Here is a 27,428-nt window from a genome sequence, read left to right as displayed (position 1 = left end):
TCTGTAAAAATATAAATTATTGTATTATAAATTCTTTCTTAGAGCTCTTTCACACCACACAGCAAACAAAGTAGGCAGATATAAATCAGAAGTTGAAAAGGTGCTTAAAATTGCTAACTTTATCTGCCCTGGCTCAAGAGGGAAAGGAAGAGGAAGAGAGTTAAATTACTACCTCTGCACCTTGCACATACCTCTCTTACACTTTTCATACAAACCCACATTTGTGGATGTACTGAGCTACCTCAGGTGACAGAACTGTTTCAGGGCAAGGACCATGTGTTATTATCCTCGATCTTCCACACAGACAACCTGTAGATAATGACTATTTTGGAAATTGTTTTTTTGTTTGTTTTTTTAAGATTTTATTTATTTACTTGTCAGAGAGAGAGCACAAGCAGGGGGAGCGGCAGGTAGAGGGAGAAGCAGACTCCCTGCCCTGGAATTATGACCTGAGCCAAAGGCAGACGCTTAACCGGCTTAGGCCACCCAGGCGCCCTATTTTGGAAATTCTTAAAAGAAATTCCCCCATACACTCCCCAGAAAGTTACTCCACTTTTTTATGCTATATAAAATATGTTTTTTTCTAGAGGAAAAAAAAATAACTGTGATACTTCTATAATCTCTAAAATTCACATACCTAGATGCCCTCCTTATCACCTTACCAATTACCATAAAAAAATTAAGACTTACATGCAAGTCTCCATCTGATAAGCTATGAATCAATGAGTTTTATATGGCACATAAGTCGCCAATACCAAGGACACCTGGGGGCCATGCAGAAAGTTACATAATCTTGTCACAGTTTTCTAACTGTATTATTACTGTTCATTCATTACATATGACACAGGAAGTCTTGATCTAATTTCAGCACTTGGTCAAAGTACAGACACCTGCAGAAATGACATCCTAAAACATACACAACACATTAATTGGCTGCAGCCACCACCTAAGCACAGAGTCACATTTGACAATGCCCTGGAAGAAGGCGCAACTTAGGAATCCAAAGTTATCAGAAGCTATCGCTTAAGGGGTTGGTGGCATTTTTCTTGGACAATATTTCTTAACTGGATTTGCTCAGTGTTGCTGACCTACCTACCCTAAGCTATTCCCACACCTCCAGATAAAGAGACCTACCTGTGTTTTCATTTTTATTCACCATGTGAATCTAACGCTAGAAATATTCACACTGCTGAATTTAAGTCAGAAAACATACCCATTTACAGTAGATGCTTACAGAAGAACCGAAACTCCAAATGCAGCCAAGAAAACTTTTATAAAATGTAACTGACACTCCATTCTAATCGAGAATTGCCTCCCTTAATAAAAATACTTAGCTTTCATTTCAAGAAAACTTGAATTTCACCAGTCATAACAAGTAACCAGATCTAATCAAATATCTGACCATTATATTTTTTATAAAGATTTTATTTATTTATTTGACAGAGAGAGACACAGTGAGAGAGGGAACACAAGCAGGGGGAGTGGGAGAGGGAGAAGCAGGCTCCCCAACGAGCAAGAAGCCAGATGGGGGGCTGAATCCCAAGACCCCGGGATCATGACCTGAGCCGAAGGCAGACACTTAACGACTGAGCCACCCAGGCGCCCCCAAATATCTGACCATTAAAAAAATAATCAGCCTGAGAGGATATACTTACATTTCTGTTAACATTCTATAGTAGTGACTCAAGAGTAACAGCCATAGCTTGGAGGATAGAACATGGATGTACTTTCCCAAAAGAACCTAGTACCATTAACCTTTGGGACCCATACCTAGAACCTCCAGAGGCCTACAGGGCTAACCTAAATACAACTGCTTAACTGCCACTTTTTGAATTACTCCTGACCACCCCCTACAACCAGCAACACCACTGTACTTCACTGCTTTCATCATCTTGGTGTTCCAGCCTACCACCTCTTTGACCTTGATTTGTCTTAAGGATTAGAATTTCAACCCTGGGTTCTGCACTGAACTACCTGGCTCTGGAACTCAGTGCTGGAACTTGCTTAGATGTCTGCACTACCCCTTCCATCTGGACAAGTCTCCTATTCCTTGAGTATCCTTCATTTGCCTAAGTGTACCCAATGCCGAAAAGCTCCACCAATAAAGAAATGGGAGATTCAAAAATGTACTCAATTTCAGAATCACTAGAAAATGAACGCTCAATGTAGCTCTTAGGGGAAACACATCACATTACTAGGTAATAAATGTAGAGCATATTTTATTTTATTAAGATTTTATTATTTATTTATTTGAGAGAAAGCGAGAGAGTGGCAAAGACAGAGGGAGAAGCAGGCTGCCCGCTGAGCAGGGAGCACGATACCGGGCTGATACCACAACCTCAGGATCAAGACCTAGGCGGCAGGCACCCCTAGAGCACATTTTAAATAAAGTCATACTACATATACATAACACAGAGAAAACCACTCAAGACCTAGTAAGCATATGATTTAAGTAACTACTTAAAAAAGAATTAGTAAGTATATTGTTATTGTAGAAACACTTGAAAAAACAGATGAGCCACTTAAACGGGAACAAGTAACTAGTATGGAACAGAAATCAAAAAGTAAACTTAGAGGGACACATACTTGGAACATAATCTGAAACTTATTACAAAATAGTTTACTTAAGTAATGGCAAATTACTGCCCTTCTGTTAACATTTCGTTGGTCACACAGGTCAGTTTATATCACAAGTGCTCAGCTGAATGAACTGTCTAGATTGGCCAGTAGCATAACTACAGAAGAAATCCTGGAGCTCAGCTTCTCTGTATCACCTACAAAGCATCTGTGTTCATTTTCAGGACAGGAACTATCTATCACATGCTTGGGTTTGGTTTCCTTCTTTCACAACTGCCATAATTTTCAGTATTTTCTCAAGTAATTTTGTCCTTGTTCCTTGATTGAAATATTACAGAAATAGAAGTACGAAGAGTTATAATAAGCAATTCAAAATAAAAGACCTAAATTATAGATGACCTATTAGTTGGTCTAATAATGACCTTCTAAGGAAAAGGTATATAAAAGTCGTTTCTGGATATTAAATGTCATTTCCATGAAATTTACCAATTATTATACTGCATATATCAAAGAGCAGACAAGAGTTCAATAAATGCCTGCTAAAATCTGTTGGAAAGGTGTGTTCTTAGAGAAATCCATCCAAGTTATAATACTGATAGATTTAAGAATATAGAATTTTTTTAAAAGCTGTAAATTTGAAAAAAAATAAACTAGACAAAGGAATATTCATGTTTCTAGAGATCAAAAATAGAAATACAAGTATGTGGGGTTTTTTATTACTGCTTTAACATGTTAGGCAAAAGAACAGCTTAAGGAAACCAAAAACAAACCACTCTCAAGTCAGTTTTAAATTCCACTCGTAATATTCTATAGCAAAATACTATGCAACCCTCTGCTTGTTTAGATCACTTCCTAGCAATTGTTAGAAGCTATTATACATTGTCAGGTTCATCTTACAAAAGAATAGACTCTCAAGAAATACAGATTGAGACTTTTCCCTAATGCACATATTATAATATCCTAGATGGAAAGGAGATGATAAAGAAAAATGAAAAAGGAACACAAGAACCCCATGCCAACAACACCCTTTCTTTGTCTAGCTGCCTTTCTTAACTCAGCACTAACATTCCATTTCAGGACCCTTCTTATTTAGAAAAAACAAATAAATTACAGGCGGTGAAAGGGAAAAGCCATTTAGTTCTTCACCTGCAATCAGATAACATAACAGAAATCACTTTATATGAAACTGTTATTTCTAATCGTAACCACAAAACAAGGGATTTTTAAATCCCTCTGCAGAGACCCACTCTATGTGGAGAGCCCAGCCGATCAGACCCAGCTGTCTGAGCTCTGTGTTTCAAGGTCCCGTAAGGTTCTTCTGAACAGCTGTCTGGTGGCAGCTCAACACCACGCAACACTACAGCAACTATTCCAGTGACTATCAATCCGGCTTCTGAGGCTCTTTCCACACCCAGCATTCAAAATTAACATGCCTTTTATTATCTAGCCATGGTCCAGACTTTACAAAAAAAAATAATAAACTTCACTTTGAATTTAAGGTAAGGATTATTATTAAGCCCAAACACAAACCTTCTGTCTTAAAACTAAACTATTTCATAATAATGGACGCAAAATGCATATTACATATGCATCTGCTCCAACATTCATTCACCAGCTTCAATTCTGTCCCCAAAGTTATCTTCCCTTTCAAAGGAAAAAGGAATGTGATCCACAATATTTTTACTGAGGAAATTTAATGAATTTCCCTGCAATTAAGATAAATGTAACACAAAATTTCTAGAAAGTCCTATGATCACAATTTCTACTAACAAGGGTCTCCTCTGGCACTAGTAAAAAGACTAAGATGCTTTTGCACAAACTCAAAAGCTGCAATGGGTATTTCTGGTGGTAAAAAATTCCGCTACTCATTCAATAAACTGAGCAGTCAACAAATTAGCAACAACCTAATCAGAATCAGGCAAACACTAACTGAAATCAGATTATAATGAGGAAAAATATAATAAGACTTAAAATGGACCACAGAACCATTTATTTGAACAAAAGAGATTCGCATATATAGTTACCTCTGTGCTTGCTTACAGGGCACGCTTAGAGCTTAAATCCTAATAAAAAATGACTTATTAGGGGAAAAAAACAACCGATAACCACAACTCTGTGCCAGAACATTGATCTGAGGGCTTGGAAACCAGCAGTGAACAAAATTGAAAGTTTTTTTTTTTTTTTTTAAGTCTGGACCATGGCTAGATAATAAAAGGCATGTTAATTTTGAATGCTGGGTGTCCCTGCTTTTATGGAAGGTACTTTCTGGTGGGTAGAGGCACACAATAAACAAACTAATATATGGAAGAGGTAATCAATACTTCGAAGAAAATTAAACCAGAATAATGAGTTAGAAATTAATAGTATGATTAGTTATTTTACTGCTCCTCCATGGGTTTCATGCAACCCAATCTCATAGGAAAATAGCCTCCTACAAAAATGGTAATTACTATGTCAATAATTATCTTAGCAGAGCCTAGAGAGTGCTAGAAAAATGTACTGATACAAAAGGAAACAAAGTCAGACACTAACCCCACCCACAAAGGGATTCCACTCTCATAAGGAAATCAATCATAAAGAATTATCTTAATCAACACATTAAAATTGTCAGCAACTTTCTCAATGAGTGCTAGGAAAGAGAACAAAGTACAGGGTGCTGCAAGAGTACGTGATATAACTTCTGGATAAAAATGTCACATTCAACACAACTCCATTTTTACCCCTTCTAGAAACCCAACTAAAACAGCAGAGGCACAAATCCATAATGAAAAAAGTAAAGAGGAAATAACAAAACTGTGGAAGCTGAACATGGATGAATGAGTGAAAATGAGCTTGGCCAACACAAGAGTGCTGAATCCTAAGCCAGACACAGGGATACCTGAGAAGTAACCTACTTTATACTACAGATACTGTTGATAACAAGAGATACCTTGGTAACTCCTAAGTAGAACTAGCTGAAAATCTATTAAGCAGCAGACAACTACTCCATACCATGCTCCTGGGCCAAAAGACCCTCATCCACCATGGCAAAAGATGAAAGGTTTACTCTCTAAGGAAAGTAAGCAGAATCTTAGACCTGGCAGTTACATGACACACCCAAAAACAGGGGAACTCGGAGGACTTGTACAGATGCTGGTATCTCCTCTCAACCTCCCTGAGCTTACAGTAAGCTGGGCAGCTAAACCCCATAAAGACAAAAACACTGACAGTGGGGGTTCGCAATGAAATGATCCTGCCATTGCACCCAGAGTGAAGCTTGGTCAAGAAGCCCCACTCATGCACATGGCTTTCCATCAGATTCTGACAGCCATTCCTGAATATAAAGGTACATCCAACAGTCATCAAACATTTGAGAAAAACTCTCACTGTGGATTAACTCACCCAACGTCCATTCCACCCTCCCAGTTCTGCTTTCCTAAACTGGAAAGCTAAAAACGTCATTTTCCAGAATTTCTTGCAGGTAGGATTTTGGAGAAAAATTAGGTACTCTAATGCATCTGTAAGTGATATCGAAGAAGTTTTGTTTTTGTTTTTGTTTTTTTTAGATTCCTGAGGATTTCCTATGAAATCATGGCATCTGCAGAGATAGTTTTACCACTTCTTTCCTAGTCTGGATGCTTTTTATTTCTTTTTCTTTTTTTTTTTTTTTAAAGATTTTATTTATTTATTTGACACAGAGAGAGAGGAATCACAAGTAGGCAGAGCGGCAGGGAGCGGCAGAGGGAGAAGCAGGCTCCCCGCTGAGCAAGGAGCCCGATGTGGGACTTGATCCCAGGACCCCAGGATCATGACCTGAGCCGAAGGCAGACGCCCAACAACTAAGCCACCCAGGCGCCCCCTTTTATTTCTTTTTCTTGCCTAACTGCCCCCGCTAGAACTTCCAGTACATGTTGAGTGCTAAGTGGTGTGACTGGGCATCCTTGTCTTGCTCCTGATATTAGGAAGAAAGCAGCCAGTCTTTACCATTAAGTATGATATTAGCCATAAATTTTTTACAGATACTCTTCATCAGGTTAAGAAGCTTCCTTTTATCCCTCATTTGAATATTTTTATCATGAAAGAACAGTACACTTTGTCATTTTTTTTTTCTTTTTTAAAGATTTTTATTTATTTATTTGACAGAGAGACACAGCAAGAGAGGGAACACAAGCAGGGGGAGTGGGAGAGGGAGAAGCAGGCCTCCCGCCAAGCAGGGAGCCCGATGCAGGACTCGATCCCAGGACCCTGGGATCATGACCTGAGCTGAAGGCAGTCACTCAACCAACTGAGCCACCCAGGCGCCCTGTCATATGTTTTTTATGCATCTATTGAGATGGTTGTTGCCCTTCATTCTATTAATATGGCTTATTGCAGTACTGACTCTCACAGACTGAAACAACCCTGTACTCCCAAGATATAACCCCTTGGTGATGGAATGTAGTCCTTTTACAAGGTGGTAGGTTTGGTTTGCTACCATTTTGTTTGGGGAATTTTTGCACCTATACTCCTAAAGGACACTGCTATGTGACACTTCCGTGGTCTGAAGTTTCTCCAAAGGAGGGGTCCAGTGTCCATTCTCCAGTTTGCTGGGTGTCATGAGGCAGGTGTCTGTAGCAACCGCACCCTGCACTGACACATGCAAAGACCTAAATACATAGAAAAAGAAATTAACTTGGAGCACAAAGGAACTGGGAAGGAAATAAAGACTTCTGAAAAGATAAGAGGAAATACTGCATACATGAAATTTAAACAAGATCAAGACAGTATAAAGAAACATCAAGAGAGTACAAAGAAGCTATGAAAAATTTTTAACAGGGCAGCAAAAACTGGAAGATAAAATTGAGAACATCCAGGAGAGAAAAAAATTTTTAAATAGAACGCTAAAGAATCAATTTAAGAAGTCCAAGATCTAAATAACAAGAGTCTCAGACAGTAGTAAAATAGGAGAAAATCATGAATAAAATAATTTTTTAAAGTTTCCAAGGACTGATGGACATGAATTTCCAGACTGAAAACTACCACCATATGACCAGCAAAATGGAAGAAAAAGAGATCCACACCAAGAAACATCCTTAAGAAATTTCCGAACTGGGGGCACCTGGGTGGTGAAGTCAGTTAAGTGTTCAATTCTTGGTTTCTGCACAGGTCATGATCTCGGAGTCATGAGATTGAGCCCTGCATCCAGCTCCACATTGGGCGCCGAGTCTGCTTGAGATTCTCTCTCCCTCTCCCTATGCCCCTCCCCCCTGCTTGTGCATGCTCTCTCTCTCTCTCTCAAATAAATAAGTAAATACAGGTTTTATTTATTTGAGAGAGAGTACAAGCAGGGGGGAGGGGCACAGGGAGAGGGAGAAGCAGACTCCCCACTGAGAGGGGAGCCCAACAGGGGGACTTGATTCCAGGACCCTGAGATCATGACCTTAGCCGAAGGCAGACACTTAACCAACTGAGCCACCCAGGTGCCCAAATAAATAAATCTTAAAGAAAAAGAAAATTTCAGAATTGGACCAAAAAAAAAAAAAGATGCTACAAGCTTTCTAATTTTTCACTCATTAGTACTTCTTAGCAACAATAAAAGCTAGAAAACTATAAAGCATGCTTTCAAAATCCTTAGGAAATATCCTTTACAACTTAGAATTCTATATTCAAACTGTCAATGTTTAGGCAACACAACTAGCCTAGAGAAGCGCACAAGGCTCTGAATGCTATTTCTTCAGTAACATAAAATTAAAAACAAAACACAACAAAAAGTGATTCTAAATGACTTGATATTTTTACAGTATCAAGTCTTCCTATATAAATTAGACAAAACTAAGTGGGGGAAAAAATGCTATCTTCATAGGTAATCAAAAGACTGGGTACAGGGAAGAAAAACTCAGGACAGAACTCTAATGAGTTCTGTTGGAGGTTATGTTCATAGCACACACGGGCATGGCTGCCGTTAACACAATAAATGTATGTGCTCCTGAAAACTCTTAACATCTGCAGACACTAGAGTAACAGATCAAATGGGAAAATAAAGTTGGAACAACCCTCTCAAAACCTATGCAGTTTTCTAGCCACAACACCAGCAATAACATAAATAATTAATAATTAGTACCTCAGGAGATGACTTGGACAACCCTGGTAAGGAGTGTAGTGTGGCTACAACTACCTCGAGAGATGCTTCTAAGTGCACAGGAGCAGGCATGCTGGCTTGCAGGAACTGAGACAACAGACAGACGGAGAGCTCTGAACAGACCACCAACTAGAAAAGCAAAGGGAATGCACCTCTCTGGGAGAGGGAACCCCAGGAGCAGGCACTCACTTTTGATGTTCTTAAAATAAAGTTGAAAAGCAGAAACAGACCCATAAATATGGAGAACAAACTGAAGGTTGCCAGAGGGGTGGGGCATGGGGGGGATGGACAAAATGGCTGAGGGGAAAGGGGATACAGGCTCCCAGTCACGCAATGAATGAGTCAGAGATGAAAGGTACAGTATAGGGAATACAGCACTGGTATTGTAAGAGTGTACAATGGTAGTAAAATAGAGTTATACGGTAACAGATGGTAGCTACACTTGCAGTGAACACAGCATTATGTACAGAGCTGTGAAATCGCTATGTCATACACCTGAAACTAATGTAAGATTGTACGTCAAGTGTACTTCAATTAAAAAATAAAAAATAGTAGGGGGCCCCTGGGTGGCTCAGTCCGTTAAGCGTCTGCCTTCGGGTCAGGTCATGATCCCAGGGTCCTGGGATCCAGCCCTCTATCGGGCTCCCTGTTCAGTGGGGAGCCTGCTTCTCCCTCTGCCTCTGCCCCTCCCCACCCCCCATCCTCTCACTCGTGCCCCCTCTCTCTCAAATGAAAAAATTAAAAAATCTTTAAAATAAAACAAAATAACAAAATAAGAGTTGAAAGTGGAACTGAAGGCTTTCTTTACCTCTGAACTCTACTCCTGATATTCTGGTTCCCCTTTACTAGATATAAAGTCATATATAAATCAGTACAACCTGCAATTACGATAATATCATTTCTGTATTTAAAAGCCACATTTGAGCTAACTGGTGTTAAAGAAGGATTTGTAGCAACACACTGAATGAATACTTTAAAAAAACCAAAAGCTGATCTAAAGCAATCTAAACTAAAATGTAATGTACTAGGAGGATAACAGGAAGAAAATATATTATGGATAATAGAATGAAGAACTCAATTCCCCATCTTCCATAGCACAAAGTCAATAATGTCATTTAGATACAGAAATAAATACCAAACGAGCAGTGAAAATAAATGAAGGTAACCTTTTCTCATGAGAAGCCTTGGGAGAACTGATAAGAGTCCTTAAATTATGTACACACATAAACACTGCTGGGTAGTCCTAGGTTGGTTAGTTTGTTTTTCAAGGCTCATATTAAAAACATCTGATAGTCAGGGAAGACTTCCCTAAAAAATGGGTATAGTGGACATCTGAGAGATGAGAAATTAACCCAAGGATGAGAGAAGTCCAAACAAAGGAAAGCGCTTTTGCGAAGTTGCTATTAAGAGGGAGCATGGTAAACAGGGTTGAATAAAGGACTTCACAGTGAGGGGAGAGAGCAAGACCAAGTATAGTGAGAGATGAAGCTGGAATCAGAAAGGAGCCAGCTCATGCAGAGAAGAACTTTGAGGTAGGATGACCACTATGTCCCAGTTTGCCCAGGACAATTTCCATTCATGCCAGTTGTCCCAGCATAATTTATGGCTTCCTCTTTCACACATAAGTATCCCTATTTGGATACTAACTTACATGGTCACCCTGCAATTGGGTAATACTGAGGGTTTCAGTCTTTATCCTAGAAGCTACTAAAATGTTTTAAGCAAAAGAGGTGAAGTGCATTATCAGACGGATAAGTGCTCTGGCCCCCTACCCAATGTTTTATGATATAAAGTTCAACTGAGAATCTACTTTGAATAAACCTCTAAGAATGTCTCCTCTTCAGAGCCAACATTCTTGTACAAGTAATCTCACAATCTCTTTCTTCCCACTCCTTCCTTAATTATCCCACTTCCTTTGATCCTACCTCCCTTTACTAGCATTAGGCACTCCTCACAATCAACAATAACCTTCCAGCCACCAAAGTTAATAGATACTTTTAGGCCTTATCATACCAAAACTACACTAGCATTCCTTCAGAAATCTCCTCGTCCTATGACTCAACCTTGTTCTACTTCTCTATTACTTACCATCTCCACTGTGGGTTTTTCCTCTCTCTACCTAGTCCTCCCATGTAGATGTTTTCCATGTCTTTGCCCCCTTCTCTTTTGTCTTTATCCGCAAATATCACCCATGCTCCTAAAACTATACCTCCAATCAAAGTCTCTTCTCAGAGCTCCAGGAAAGTACTCTAGATTGCCAGCTAAGATCTCCACCTAGGAGTCCAACAAGCAACACTAATTCACCACTAACCCTGAGTAGGTCCTCTAAACCAGTTCCTTATCCATCAAGCTCTAAGAGCAATACTTCCCCAGGCACCCAAGCAGAGAAGCAGAGTCAGCCTAGACTCTTCTCCCCAATCTCCCAGGCTTAGCATCTCTTAAATGCACTTTCTGTCCTTTCCCACTGCCTGCCTGAATTCAGGAGCCACCTCATAACTTCCCAAGTGTCCTTATGGACGTTTTACCTCTATTCTTTGTTTCCTCCACAGAATGGCCAGACCATTCATCCATTCATGTCACTTTTTTCTTGAAGCTCCTCATTTCTTAAAATTCAACTGTCCTCTACCACATACATACATATATATTGCTCTAATTAGATGAAACTACTTGCCATTCAGGAAAACACCCTCTCCTAATGTTTTCCAGCCAACTCGTACTTACTTAGCTCCCAACACTTAGCTCAGACTTCAATGCCTCCCCAGTCCCCTTGGGATATCTTTCAAAACTTCAAAAGGCTCCCAGTTTGCCTTAAGTGGTAGTCTTTTCCTCCACAGCACCATGTGGATACCTACCATCATAACACTTATTACACTGTACTAACGTCCTGCATTTACATTATCACAATAGCACAGTCTTTGTTTTCTGCCTTGCCCACAAGACTGTGAGCAACTTGATAACAAGGACTGAGTGTCCCATCTATTCCCAGCATCTGGGTCAAGGCCTGGCATATAGTACCATTCCACAAATGTGTGCTGAATAAAAAATGAAAAGAACATTTCTCAAAAAAAAACTTTTTTAAATTTAAATTTTAAAAAATCAGTTCTTTCATGAGTATTAAAGACTTAGAGCTTTTAATTCCTCTTAAAATTACTATTAAGGCAGAGAGTAAAGAAAGAAAGTAGCTTTTTAAGAAAAGGTAAATTCATCTTCAGTAATTCATCTTCACCCTTTCCTTATTAGCAAGTGAAGCTGTCCATTAGTATTTCAAACAGCTGTTTCCATTTCTGCACTCTACTGACAAATCCAAAATTACCTCCTGGGGACTATGAACTATCACTGAGAAAAATGCACATCCAGTACCATTTGCAAAAATAACCAAACAGACCTGAAAATCAGCTGTCCCATGTAAGGGTTCAAGTCCCAATGCAATGACAGTGCGTGGTGAGCCTGCTTCAGGTTGGTAAACCATAGAACAGCACTGATGTAGGGATTACATGAAATGGCACAGGGGGGCACCTGGCTGGCTCAGTTGGTGCAGCACGTGACTCTCGATCTCCAGGTCATGAGTTCAAGGCCCATGTTGAGCACAGAGCTTACTTTAAAAAAAAATTGAAATGATCCATGTATAAACTCTCTGGCAATGCTAGAAGACAGAGCTAGGACTTATTCTAGCTCTACCATTTATCTGCTAAGTTCTCTGAACCTCAAGTTTCCTCACTCATCAAACAGGGCTATCATAAGGCTTAAAAGACAGTGTCCATGAAGCATCTAGCATCGTGCCTGGCGAACACGGCAAGCACGAAGTCAATGTTAGCACTTTCTGTCCTGTATCTTGCACAAGTACTTTAATCTCCGTAGGTCTCAATTTCTGTATCCACAAAATGAGTTGGTTAGATTGCACGATCCAAGACCTCTTCTAGCAGCAAAAGGGTTCTAATTCTGTGTTCAGTAAATCCAAATGCAGTGAAGGCAAACAGTTAAAATGTAAAAGGACCAAGTAAACAGATTAGCTAAGGAAAACAGTATTTATCATCTAGGCCTACACCAAAAATATCAGCAAAAACCTAAGATTATAACGTGAGTTTTGATTGTTTGACCCCTTTATGCCAACAACATTAGCATTATGATATAAAAATGATCAAGAACTTGGGACATCTGGGTGGCTGTTGGTTAAGGGTACGTCTCTCGATTTCGGCTCAAGTCATGATCTCCAGGTCCTGAGATCAAGCCCCATGTCAGTCTCTGTGCTAGGTGTGGAACCTGCTTGGGATTCTCTCTCTTTCTCCCACCCTACCCCTCTCTTAAAAAAAAAAAAAATCAAGAACTAGAAAAAATTTCCAAAATTAAAATTAAATTCCTCTAAACAGGAAATGGACCCTCATCTGCTGCTGATGGCATCAAGAATTGGCAAAATGGTAATTACTTTACCCAGTGGTTAACATTTAACCAGTAAACTAGTTAACATTTAACCATTAAGTTAACCAAAAGAAAAAACCTGTTATACTGTCAGCAAGAGAGAAGAGGATCATCGTGGTGCTCTAATGGCCTCTGAGAAATTGGGTAGATATATAGTCAACTGTGAAGCATACATCCTTGATCACTGTAAGCTAAGTGACCAATAAAGTTACCAATGTATCTTTAAAATGTGTTAAATGATAGTACAGTACATTTACTGACATGTAAAGATATTCACAAAATAGTGCTGCATGAAAAAAGGTTACATATCAGTATTTATCAGGAATGATTTTGTTAAGGGGCGCCTGGGTGGCTCAGTTGGTTAAGCGACTGCCTTCGGCTCAGGTCATGATCCTGGAGTCCCTGGATCGAGTCCCGCATCAGGCTCCCTGCTCGGCAGGGAGCCTGCTTCTGCCTCTGACCCTCCCCCCTCTCATGTGCTCTCTCTCTCTCATTCTCTCTGTCTCAAATAAATAAAATCTTTAAAAAAAAAGAATGATTTTGTTAAAAAAAAACATTTTTTGTTAATAATATGGATATTAACCGGAAAACTTCAGAGCTTTTTTACGGAACTAAGGGTGATTTTAATTTTCCTCTTGGTGCAAACCTGTCTTTTCTAATTTTCCATAAAACATAATTTTTGTATAATAAAAAAGCTCATTTTTTTAAATTTCCCCAAATATAACAGCCAACACACAATCCCCTTCCCACAGAAGTACAGTGAAAAAAAGAAGTTAAAAACCCTGATTAGGAAACTTCCTTAGATCCCAGTAATAACTGGGAACTTCAGTTAGGCTCCCATCACTCACTTGACGCCTCAGCCTCAATCTCACTATTTGTGAATGAAAACAGACCTACACTTATGATATAAAATTCTAAAGATCTCTAACTCAGACATACCAGAGGTGATGTCATCTGGACAAATTAAAGAACAAATATTAACAGACTGCGCAAAGGGGGAAAAAAAAGAATCAGCAGCATATTTTTATAACGCTTTATCTTTTATTCCATGTTTACTTTCTTAAATCTGGGTACACTAAAAGATTATCTAGTTGAAGGGATTAAACCTAGGGATTAAATTCCAACAACTCCAACAGGTATCTTGCTCTACCAAACATCCTTTGAAAGCACAGAAAGGAAGTGTTATGACAGTTTAATTACTTAGGATTTGCTTCCTAGACTTTAACACCAATTCTAGGGGTTTCATCCTTCCATTTATTCCCCTGAAAATTAACTTTAGCATGCAAGTTTATAGCTCTTGTATTAAGGCCAGGTGTTACTGTCAACTTGTTTCTACCAGAGCAAAATAAGGACATGAACAAAAGACAAGTAAAACATGAAGGTTTCTGTTTTCCAACTAATCATCCTATGTACAAAGAAAAATTCCCTAAAGCAGATTAGCATTTAGTATTTTAGGTTTGAAAACTGAACAAGAATGTTAAAACAAGCCTACAGAGTTGTTTACCCTATGACATTTCCTAAATTTAATTCCATCAGTGACTAAAATATGTAGAAAGCCAACAAAGGAAGTATATGCATGTACTAAGTCCAAATATATAGTAAATTCCAATGCCCCTCCCTCCCCACTAGGAAAGTAATAGGAAAAATTATTTTATATTTACATTTCAGTACTCTTTAAAATGGCTACAATTTTAGCAGTATTCCTTGCTAAAATATTAGCAATATTTTATACAAATACTGCTGGGTAAAAATTCATCCATTATTATGACACAAGTAAATAACAGGCTAAAAAATGGTTTAAGTTTCTTAATTCTTCCTGAGACTCTGAAAACTACTACTCACTCCTAATCCTAATTATACAGACGAGGAAATGCAGACTCAAAGAATTAAAGTACCTGCCCCAAGTCACAAAAAATAAGCTGCAACTTCATGTAGTCCTCCTGCTTGATACAACCCAATCTCATGCTATTGTGACTGACAGCGTCCCAAATATATTTGTTAGCAGCAAGTAAGTACCAGTATGCACTTTTAAATGAAAACACGCAAACCCAAATGTAATAACAGAGCAAAATCAAAAGAATGTTATTTTGCCCAAAGAAATATACAAATAGACTTAATCCCTCAACCGCAAATCCATCTTCCTCAAAGCAATGGTGCTTGGGACTGGAGACAGAAAGTCAACAAATCTTCAGGTGTATATATACCATGAAGAAACACAGTCAACATTATACTCTTTGGACAAAAAATAAACTTTTATTTTCATTTAATTATACTTAAAAAGAAGCACCATTTGTTTTGAAAAGGCAAGAAATTATGCTTTAAATCATCAGATTTTGTACATTATCTCAAAGATTAATTTGAAAACAGTGGCTTTGAGGCCTAATACCTATAAAACATGAAACTATTTCATGAGACATTCTTTTTAGTTTTTTTAAATGGACAGTAAAACTGGCTCAGCATCTTAAACAACCCTACAGCATCCATTATGTTATATACCAGTAAGCCCCCATCACCACTTTTCTAATTAATTCATAACTCTCCAAAAGAGAAACTTTACTTTAGAGTTAATTTTGCACCTTTTCAAGCTTTAAAATCTACCACAAAACAAATGAGGAATAAAAGACAACTTCTAGAACTTGATGAATCCAGTGAACTTAATAAAAAGCAATCAGTTTAAAAACACAAATCCAGGGACACCTGGGTGGCCAATCAGTTGAGTGTCCAGCTTTTGTTTTTGGCCGAGATCACGATCTCGGGGTCATGGGATCAAGCTCTCTCCCTCCCTCCCAGTCTGCCCCTCCCACCACTCCCACTCATGTGCTCTCCCTCTAAAATATATAAATAAATAATATCTTTAAAAAAAAATAAAAGCACAAATCCATATTCTCCTATATGCACTTCCAGAGTTTCTAAAACCTAAAATTTTCATTAATTCATTTGCTGATAAAACCTGACCTAAATGGACATGAGGCTATTTTTAGTCATCTTTCTCCACTTACTATAACTATTAATATCTTGCCTTGCAGAAATACCTGTTTCACAATGGAGTGCTACCCCCCAGACCCCACTGGGGATATCCTATACAGTACATGCACATTACCTTCTTTAAAATTCAAAGTGTTTTTACTTTCAGAACACACCTGGCCTTAAGGATTTACACAAAAAACTGGGAACCTGTAACACCGAAAAAAAAAATTGTACCCACAAAATTAGTTACTGAACTACCTACCAACAAATTGAATTCTCTTTTATCTAGCTTCCCTGTATAATTAGTTAATACTGAATGTCAATCTTCCCTTTTTGTTTAAAGTGTTGACTGATAGCACTCATCATCATTCTTAGAAATTGTTGCCCAAAAAAGTTTCCAATCAATATAAACAGGTTTGGACTGAATCAGAGTAGCTATATCTTAGATCTGAGATGTTTTTCTGTGATAGACCAAGTGTATGGAAGCTATTATCAAATTCTCTCCAGCAGGACCAAACGTCTCCACGAATTCTTCTGTCTTTGAGGTACAGTGTGTGCTGAGGAACCAAAAAGGGACCAAGTAATTTTAGAATCTGTATTTTTTTTTTAAGATTTTATTTATTTGAGAGAGAAAAAACAAGAGAGAGAGAGCATGAGGGGGTGCACAGAGAAAGGGACAAGCAGACTCCCCACTGAGCAGGGAGCCCTAGGTGGTGCTCAATCCCAGGAGCCTGAGATCATGACCTGAGCCAAAGGCAGACACTTAAGGGAATGAGCCACCCAGGCGCTCCTGGAATGTATAATTTTCTTAACCCACCTACATGATACACTAATTACAAAGACTCTAAATAAAAAACTAAAAACAGAAAGTAATTATCAAACAAAAGAGTTAAATGGACCCAAACAGACAAAAAATTTCTTCCTTTACATCTTACAAATTATACTTCAATTATTGGTCAAAATTAAACGATTTGCAAGATTTCTACATATAGGCATTAGCCGCCCCACTATACCCTAATAAAAAGGCAGTTAAGTATGCCACATGAAATAAACCTATAGCATCAAAGTGAATTGGGAAGGGATCATCAGCAGACATTCCAAAAAATTTCTAGAAGATGAAGAGTATATAAAAGTACATATCACAAAACATGCATAGAAGGACTACAGGGGAAAGTGCGGGAGACTCAAAATGGGGCCATTAACTCATGGAACAGCTTTGCACCTGATCCTCCTCAGCTTATCTTACCCTAACTACAGGCTTTCCACAAGTTAGCCAAGGGCACAGCCCATTCATACATAGAGGTCCTAATTTGTCCTTGCATCAGAAAAGGCAGGGAAGGAGCTACCTGAACAACTAAAGCAGTGATGCTCACCCATTCATTTATAAATGGTGACAATCAAGGATCATGCACATGACAAAAATCACTTGCAAAAAAAACTAAACCAAACAAAAGGAACAAGTGACCAGGGAGGGAAAAAGAGATAATCCAGTAAACAGAAAAGAATTAAAAAAAAAAAGAAAATCCTAAGTATTATCCTCAGACAGAATAAAGAAAATAATGCATCCTTAAAACAGAAACAGAGTGAATGAAAGAGAAATACCTGTACAAAAAGATTTCTTGGAATTAAAAGTATGACTTCAGCCTTTACAATGTCACTACTGAGCTACGGAAGAGTCAAAATAATTTCTGAGAATGGAAAAAAAATTATGAGACAGAAGTGTTCAACATCTCCACCAGAGAACAAAGAAAACAAAGCACAGAAAGTATGGAATAAAGTAAGTTTCCCAGAGCTAAATAAAGATTAAGGCTTTAAATAAAAAGAAACTATTGGCAACAGTAAGAATGCATAATGGAAATATCCATTCCTAGGCTCACCACCATGCAATTTCAGAAAATCGGGATAAATGAAAATTCCAGAGCTTACACAGAGGAAAGGCAAAAGCAATTACCAAAAGAAAGTAACTGTGGGGCGCCTGGGTGGCTCAGTTGTTAAGCGTCTGCCTTCAGCTCAGGTCATGATCCCAGGGTCCTGGGATCAAGCCCCACATTGGGCTCCCTGCTCAACAGAGAGCTTGCTTCTCCCTCTCCCACTCCCCCTGCTTGTGTTCCTGCTCCCACTATCTCTCTCTCTCGGTCAAATAAATAAATAAAATCTTAAAAAAAAAAAAACTGTGACTGGCATCAGACAGAGATCACAACACTGGATGCTAGAAGACAATGAAGCAATATGATAATTCCCAAGTTCTGAGGAAAAAATGCTGAACCAGTATTCTATACCTAACCCAACTATCAATCAATCATGAGACAAAACAGTTACTTTCAGACACACAGGACTCAGAGTTTACATCCTGCCAATTTTTCTAAGTTACTTAAGATGCTCTCCAACAAAATGAGGGAAGACACCAAGGAAAGGAAAATATGTGATCTAGGGGGAAACTGGGTCTAAATCGGGTTGATTCCTAGGATGTCAGCTGCACAGCATGTCTTAAGTGCAGAAAGGCTCAGGGGAAAAAAGAATAGTTATGTAAAAGATATTACAATTACATATCTTTAAAAAGTCTTCTTTATGTCCATCGACAGATGAATGGATAAAGAAGATGTGGTATATATATACAATGGAATATTATGCAGCCATCAAAAGGAATGAGATCTTGCCATTTGCAACGACGTGGATGGAACTGGAGGGTATTACGTTGAGCGAAATAAGTCAAACAGAGAAAGACATGTATCATATGATCTCACTGATATGAGGAATTCTTAATTGCAGGAAACAAACTGAGGGTTGCTGGAGTGGGGGGTGGGGTGGGAGGGATGGGGTGACTGGGTGATAGACACTGGGGAGGGTATGTGCTACGGTGAGCGCTGTGAATTGTGTGAGACTGTTAAATCACAGATCTGTACCTCTGAAACAAATAATGCAATATATGTTAAGAAAAAAAAAAGAAGAAGGTAGCGGGAGGGGAAGAATGAAGCGGGGGAAATCGGAGGGGTAGACGAACCATGAGAGACGATGGACTCTGAAAAACAAACAGGGTTCTAGAGGGGAGGGGGGTGGGAGGATGGGTTAGCGTGGTGGTGGGTATTGAGGAGGGCACATTCTGCATGGAGCACTGGGTGTTGTGCACAAACAATGAATCATGGAACACTTCATCTAAAACTAATGATGTAACGTATGGGGATTAACATAAGAATAAAAATAAATAAATATAAAAAATAAAATAAAATAAAAAGTCTTCTTTAGTCAACAAGACTAATGAAAAGGCCATTTTAGGGACAAAACTGTACCCAAAAAATCAGGATTGGGGCACCGGGGTGGCTCAGTCAGTTAAGCGTTTGACTTCGGCTCAGGTCCTGATCCCAAGCTTCACTCACACTCAGTGGGAAGTCTGCTTGTCCCTCTGCCCCTCCCCTCTCCTACCTCCCCCTCATGCATAAGCTCTCTCTCTCAAATACATAAATAAAATACTAAAAAAACATTTTTTTTTAATATCAGGGTTGAAACCTCAAACGAAGTAAAACGTGGCATATTTTGAGCAATTGATGGCATGTTTGAAAAGAAAATGCATCTGATGCGGAGAAAAGGAATATACACACAGATTTTAAAAAAATTTTTTAATCCCAGCACACTAAAGGATATCTCAGGGGATATTATTTTCAATTTTCAATCCCTAAACAGGCCTTCCTTAACCAAACCATCCCTTCACCCTCCTTTACTTTTTTTTTTTAAAGATTTATTTATTTTAGAGAGAGAGCTCACCTGCACATGTGAAGGGGAGGAGCAGAGGGAGGAGAGTCCCAAGCAGACTCTTCACAGAGCAGGACTAGATCTCACTACCAGATCATGCGAGACAAAACCAAGGGTCAGACACTTAACTGCGCCATCCAGGCGCCCCACCATGCTTTATTTTTATTCCTCTAATACCTGTTATTACCTAATATTATACCACAAACATTATTTTATCGATTCTAATACACATATTCTTCACTTTTTATCTTGCTGAAACTAGCATGCATCTTACAACCCATACATAGCATTTTTTCCACTTTAATTGACAAATAGACACACATCGCTGTGTAAGTTTAAGGCATACAGCATGATGGTCTGATTAAAATATACCAAGAAATGATTAACACAATAGGTTCAACTAACATCCATCTTCTCATGTAGATACAAAAAGAAGAAAAAAGGGGAAAAAATTCTCCTTGTGATGAGAACCATTAGGATTTAGCCTCTTAACTTCCCTATATATTGTATGGCATGATGACCTATAGACAGTGTGTTATACATTACATATCTCGTACTTATTTATCTTGTACTGTGTGTATGCTTTGACTCCCTTCCTCCATTTCCCCCTCCCCCTCCATACATACCATTTTATAACTACAGTCAGCCAGGTGGCAGTCTTGTTATGGCGTGAAAAACACTCAGTTAACTTTTGAAAAGATTATAAAAGCATCAGCACCAAAATGCTTCAGATTAGATGAAACAGGACCTTTATCCATTTGCTGGGTATCGCCCAGCTGTACTCAGCAACATAAGATCAGTAATTTATTTAAATTTATTTAAAAATCTCTGTAATCTCTGCACATAAAACAGTGACTGGCACATAACAGATACTTAACCTGTCACATTTAACATCTCTGAAACAGAAATGAGTCCAACAGGATGGATCCTACACAGGTGGTTCTAATTTTTTTTTCTTAGTGGTACATACAGTAATGGCAAGTCATTACATGCAATGGCATCTAGGATATGAAAAAATTCAGTGACAAAAAAATACAAAAATTAGACAGTACAAAAAAAATGGACAATGGAGTGAGTGAAATGACCCACTTCAAAAGATGACTCCAAAGGTTGGTAAATCCAAGAAAAATAAGCTTATTACTGAGTTATGAAACTAAACACCCAAATAAATAAAAACAGAGAGAGCTAAACACAATTGCCTCCTGGAAAAAGCAGAATGTCACCCGTCTTTCACTATAAGCCAATCTACAATTATTTTTTTATCAAGTGCACTTACTTTTTATCAACCATTTTTGAAATATTAATAAGGTGGGGAAGTAAAGATGCACACGTACAAAATCATAGAGATTGAGACAGGGGCATTCACATAGATACAGACAGACATTCATGGGCAGAGTCAAAGTCAAGAGTCAAACATACCCAGAAATTTCAACGGACAATGCAGGACGGAGACCATGAGTTCCGGAAGCAAATTTAACAAATATCTAAAGCATGACATCAACACTAGTTGCGTACTGATTATAATTATGCCATTTTGCTCATCGGAAAGTCAAGGTAGGCTCAGCAAAGCCTTGCCAGTTTATCCTCATGCTCCGGACTCAGAGCTCAGACCCCCTTAGGTGTAATAATTACAAACTCAACCTCTCCACAACACTTCACACTCCAACAACCCTTTCCCCTGCCCTGGCCGGTCGTTAATTACAATGACAGACGCGGGGGCTGAAAAGGTCTCGCCAGGACCAGAAAGACCCAAGTGACTACATTAAAGGGGTGCACAAGCTCGGGGAGGAGACTGCTGCTGGGGGGGGGGGGGTAGGAAGTCCGCGGATCACAGAACGGTGGCCATGACATGCAAAAACCCAGCTTTCGTCGTCAGGTCCACAAAAGCACCCAAGGGAACCTGCGCCTGACTTTGCAGAAAGAAAGGACACCCTTCCCCGAAGAAAGCTTTTAAAGAGCTTAAACACCCAACTTGCCTTAGGCGGGCAGAGGCGCGCAGTTCAGACCCCGCCCAAGACAGGCGTAGAACGATTGCAAAATGTCACAGGGCCCAGACTGAGCGCGCCAAAGCGGGACCCACCCCCGGGAGACCGGGAAGCGGGAGGCAGGTCCCTCCCCTTCCTCTCTCCGCCCGCGCAGAGCTCATTCATTCTTGAGGAGGGCAGCCCATCTTCCCCGGCCGGCTATCCCTGCACCGCAAACCCACCCGCCGCTTTGTCTCCCGTCCGGCCGGAAACCGGAGCGCGCACTCGGGCGCGCGCCCAGACGCCACCACCCCGCACCTGGGGCCCGCCGGAGAACCCTTCTAAGTCTCGGGGTGCGAGGCCCGAAGCCGGCCGCTCCTCCTTGGCGGCCTCAGGTGCGCACTTCGCTCTGTCCTGCTCGGTAGCCGGGAGACGGAAATGTGCATCCCGGTCGCACCGTCGCTCCAATTCGAGCCCCCTCCGCGACCCCTGTCCCCGCTAAGAAACACCCGATTCTCCTTCCGAAGGGCGTGGGCACCTGGCCCGGCTCTCCTGCCCCCCGAGCTGGAGTCCCCCGCCTCTTATGTGGGCTAACGCGGCCGCCAGGCGGGCACTCACTTGAGGACCAGCTGGTCGTGCTCGGCTTTGAACTTGCCCAGCTCGATCTGCAGCTTGGCGCGCTCGCGGGCCGTGTCGTCGAGCGCGCGTCGCGCGTCGGCCAGCTCGGTCTCGTACAGCGCCTTGAGGCCGGTGAGCTCGCGGCCGCGCACCTCCTCACGCTCCGTCACCTGCAGCTGCAGCGCGCTGTTCTCCGTCTCCAGGCTGCGCACCTTGTCGATGTACACGGCCAGCCGGTCGTTGAGCTCGCGCAGCTCCTCCTTCTCCTGCAGCCGCGACAGCCGCGTGGGGCTCAGCGGCGTAGCGGGGGCGCTGGCGCGGCTGCCCGACCGCGGCGGCACGGGGGTCGCGGTCGCCATGGCGGGCGGCGGGGCGACTGGCGGGCTGAGCAGAGCGGGGAGGCCGCGGGCAGCACGGGACACGGAGGGGGCTGCAGAGGGCGAAGCGGGGGACCGAAGGCACAAACCGACGACCCGCGCCCGCGGAGAAGCCGGCGTGGGAAGGGAGAAGCACCTGGGTCGGCGGGAGCCGGGTTACAGCACAAAGGGCCAAGGGGGAAGACTGCCAATCAATCAATCGTAAGCTGCCCTTTGTAAGGAAATATGCACACACACTCACACACACACTCGGGACGATTCGGGGCGAGGGTGACCGGGAAGGCCGAGCAAGGTCCGCGCGCCGCCGCCGCCGCCGAGTCTCCCGCCCGCAGCACTTTGTTTCCTCTCAGGCGGCGCGGAGCGACGGGGGGGGGGGGGGGGGGGGGGGGGGGGGGGGGGGGGGGGGGGGGGGCGGGGGGGGGGAGCAGGGCGGCGGGGGGCGGAGGTGGCGCGGGCAGTGGCGCCGCACTCTCCAACATGGCCGGCGCGCGCCGGCACCTCCACGTGACCGTCGCCGGCCAATGGAGAGCCGGCGGCGCGCTCCGGGGCTCGGGGGCCGGGCCTGTAAATTCAAAATCGGGGCCTCGGGCAACCGTCAGCCTGGCGCGCGGGGCTGGGCGTGGCTGGGGAAACGCTGAGGGCGGCGGAGTGGGGCGCCGGGGACTGATCGCCCGGCGGCCCAGGGCCCCGCGGCGGCCGGGCCTTCCCGCCACCCCGCGAGGACCCCCGGAGGGGCCGGGCCTGCGAGTGGCGGGAAGGAGCCCCGAGGGTTTCCGGGGCGGGTCCGCGCCGCCGCCCACACCCAGCGGTTCAGGGAAATTCAAACATAAACGGCCGTAACAGCCGCACGCAAAGCTCCGAGCGGCCGGGACGGCCGCGGACGTTGTAACCTTATCCCCGCCCGGGCGGACGCGGCTCGGAAAAGGGCCTGGAGGCCCGGGCGCTGTGGAGTTACGTCATGGGCTCTGGTGTTCGGGGTTCAAAACCCACCGCGTGCCGGTGCCAGATGCAAGCCTTTATTTTTCTCTCGGAGGGAAAAGGGTGCATCGCAGCACCTCCTCGCTCTCAAAACGACGTGTGCGTGCGTGTCTTGGAGCGACCGAGCCCGCAGAAGGGCCAGAAACCCTGACTTGGGGTCACAAGTGACAGTAACGTGTGAAGGAACCCGCACAAGCTGCCAAATTGTCTCGCCTCGCTAAAATCCAGTGCATCAAAATCTAAACGTGTGCAGATTTAAGTAGAAATGACTTCTTGCTTAAAAAAAAAAAAAAAAAAATGAGGGCGCCTGGGTGGCTCAGTTGGTTAAGCGACTGCCTTCGGCTCAGGTCATGATCCTGGAGTCCCTGGATCGAGTCCCGCATCGGGCTCCCTGCTCGGCAGGGAGTCTGCTCCTCCCTCTGACCCTCCTCCCTCTCGTGCTCTCTGTCTCTCATTCTCTCTCTCAAATAAATAAATAAAATCTTTGAAAAAAAAAAAAAGATATTGTTTTAGGGGCGCCTGGGTGGCTCAGTCGGTTAAGCGTCTGCCTTCGGCTCAGGTCATGATCCTGGAGTCCCGGGATCGAGTCCCGCATCGGGCTCCCTGCTCGGCGGGGGGTCTGCTTCTCCCTCTGACCCTCCCCCCTCTCATGTGCTCTCTCTCATTCTCTCTCAAATAAATAAATAAAATCTTAAAAAAAAAAAAAGATCCCCCAAAATGTAACTGACCAGTAATTCTAGTAGAATGTCCATTAATCGCTTTGAAGAGTTTTCACTTTCAGGCTAACGTTTGCTGGAACTTACTGTGCCCTGCACCGGGCTCTTCGCGGCTTATCCGTCCACGCGGCCGCTCTGTGGTGGGGGAACTGTATTATTTCCCTTTGAAAATTCGCCCATTTAAGAGACGGATTTCCTTAAGGCGGCCCGGGAGGGACAGGACGACGTTTGAACCCAGACAGTTTCAAGTCAACTCCAGAGCCTCGCCCTTAACTATAACCTAGAAGGCCACCTCATAATCTAGTGGGAACCCATCTGTAGAGTAATGACAGGTTAGCTACCTTAATAATGGTAGAAATGAAGACCAGGATGTTCTTTAAATATTAATCAAGTCGTGTACATAAGAATTAGTGAAGGGCACCAGGCTGCATATCACCCTGGAGGGATTTCTGGGCACCCTGAGCGAAGATGATCTCATTAATGGTTCTCCTTTCTGGCCTGTTACCTAAAATACCTCGCTGAGAAAGACTTGAAAGGCTTGTATCTTGAAGCTGGTGTTAGTTTAAAAGTAAATGCTCAGACAGTTTTAATAACTTAAGCAGGTCTTGAAAATCCAAATTACTGGTGAAAATCCAAATTACTAAGGAATGTGAGCGCTGATCCAAGGTGGTAGAATCTAGCCCTGGAACGTAAGCCCACCTCCTGGAGGCCCTTTCCACTACCTGGATGGTTTGGTTTTCACGCCATCTCTCCCCTTTGCCTCAGCCTTTTAAAAAATATCTTTAAGTATTTTCTTTCCACCTTTGAAGTGTCCAAACTGGATGTGAGGTGATTTCAGGCATGATCTCTGTTACTCTCAAGCCCATGAAGCTTTCTCTTGATAGAATCCCTCAATTTCCGATTGTGTTTAGGAGACAGCAAAATACAAGATACCTATCATACCTGGACAGAAGGCACCCCGACTAGGATGGGGGGTGGGGAGGCAGGAAGAATGGAAGGAGATAGCGAAAGCTCACAGTAACCCAATTTGTACAGGGAGACAGACAGGTGGCAGAGAGCGGAGCATGCAGTGCAAACAAATGGGCTAGCAAGGGCTGAAGTACAAAATGAAAAATATTGCTAAATGGTATCTCCTCGATATATACGATCACTGAATAGATCGCTGAATAAATGCAAGAAGAAATAAATCAATACATGGTCTTTTACTAGGCCACATTTTTTCTATTTAATACACTTTGCAAAGTTAATACTGTTTCCAGTTCTCATGAAAGCATAACAATAAATCATGTTTCAAAAGGTTGAATGACTATCCAGCATCCCTTCAAACTCTGATTTTTATTTTTGTGTTTTAAAAAGAGCCAAAGAGTTTTAAAGCTGTCTTTATCATCTTCAAAAGCATTGTTCTCTTAGCAAAGCTGCATGAAATTTACATACTGCTCAAAGTCATTTTCCAAATTGCTTGTTGAGATCTGGATATTTGGCAAAAGTAGAATTGGCAGAGTTCTTTTAACCCGGTGATTCCGTCTTAGTGATAACTTAGGATTTAGTTGAAAAGAGAAACCAATTTGCATTCTTGCATTTCAGTTTTATTTTATGCCAAATTATGGTCATAATGCTGCTTTACTTATAAAGGTTCTCTCTTTTTTTTTTTTATGTAGTGTTCCATGATTCATTGTTTGCGTATAACACCCAGTGCTCCATGCAATACGTGCCCTCCTTAATACCCATCACTGGGCTAACCCATCCCCCTACCTACCTCCCCTCTAGGTTGTCTTTAAAGCATTTCTTAAATTAGTATTTATGCATCTGGTTTTTAACAGTTTTTTTTTAAATCCTACAAAGGTATGCCCCTTCCCCCTATATTATGCATCTTTACCTTTAGAGTGGTAAAAATAAAAAAGACTGAAGTCAAAGTGTAAGGTTTATTTATACATAATTCAGCTGTTTCTACTCTGATTGGAACTGACCCTACTCAAAAGTTAAGGGCTTTCCTTTTTCATGATCAAATCTTTAGTCTTTGATGGATGGTTTTATCCCTACCCAATAACATTTAAATGTATTCATTTAAATTTAAACTACAGAGGTGAGACTTTTCTCACCTAAAATATCTTTGTTTCCTGACCCTACAGCTGAGTTCAAGAAAGCAGATGAAAAAGGAAAATATGATACTCCCATAATTGATGTACTAAAATAAAAGAATGAATTTTCAACCAGATGTCCACATGTTCTTCATTACCACAATTTTGGGGTACCATTCTTCTCAGGATGGCATTGTAAAACCAGGACTAAAGACAATCACACCATTCTCAGTTTTTAAGTTTAATAGCTTTGATATAGGTAGAGGAAAAGATTTTTGAAAAGAAAGGTGGTCTGGCTGAACGAGTTCCCTCCATTCCATTTTCACATCCCTACCATCTCTTCTCCAATAAGAGCCTCCTGACTGGGGAAGGAAGGAGAGTTTGTGGGAGTCACCGTCTCTTGTCCCACCCCTGGGCTGAGCTGAGGGTAGGAGTTGAAGATCCAAGAATAGAGGTGGTTTGTGCCTCACAACAAAGTTCCCTGTTCTTCCTTCTTGCTGCGGCAGAGCAGAATCCAAGAGCAGCCTTCGCTAGAACCATGGTAGCAGCCTCAAAAAAAAAAGGCCGCAAGGGGTATAGGAGCAATAAAAGAAATGTCGAATAGTCTAACCTTCTGTGATGGTTAATTTTGTGTGTTGAACTGAGCTGGGTGACAGTGCCCAGATATGTGCGCACACATTATCTGGATGTTTCTGTGAGGGTGTTTTGCATGAAATTAATATTTAGATCAGTGGGCTTTGAGTAAAGCAGATTGCCCTCCGTAATGTGGGTGGGCCTGGTCCAATCCGTTGAAGGCCTGAAAAGAACAAAAGACTGACCTACCCCAAGGAAGATGAAATTCTAACTGCAGACAGCCTTCAGCCTTGAACTGCAACAGTGGCTTTTCCTGGGTC

General features: G+C 41.7%; 1 protein-coding gene across 1 annotated transcript in view; it reads right to left on the bottom strand.

Annotated features, from left to right (window-relative positions):
* LMNB1 (lamin B1) overlaps positions 1-23,114 on the bottom strand; it is a 53,277-nt gene extending 30,163 nt beyond the window's left edge. The window contains exon 1 of the mRNA XM_035014028.1: positions 22,387-23,114. Within this exon, the coding sequence (XP_034869919.1) occupies positions 22,387-22,745 (359 nt within the window). The 5' untranslated portion in view covers positions 22,746-23,114. The remainder of the gene's footprint in view (positions 1-22,386) is intronic.
* Between the last annotated feature and the right edge of the window lie 4,314 nt (positions 23,115-27,428).

Source organism: Mirounga leonina, unplaced genomic scaffold (assembly GCF_011800145.1).
Source record: "Mirounga leonina isolate KUSES-001 unplaced genomic scaffold, KU_Mleo_1.0 Mir_168, whole genome shotgun sequence".
NCBI lineage: Eukaryota > Metazoa > Chordata > Mammalia > Carnivora > Phocidae > Mirounga > Mirounga leonina.
Note: the sequence above shows the minus strand (reverse complement) of the source record. Positions and strands in the feature narration are given on the sequence as shown.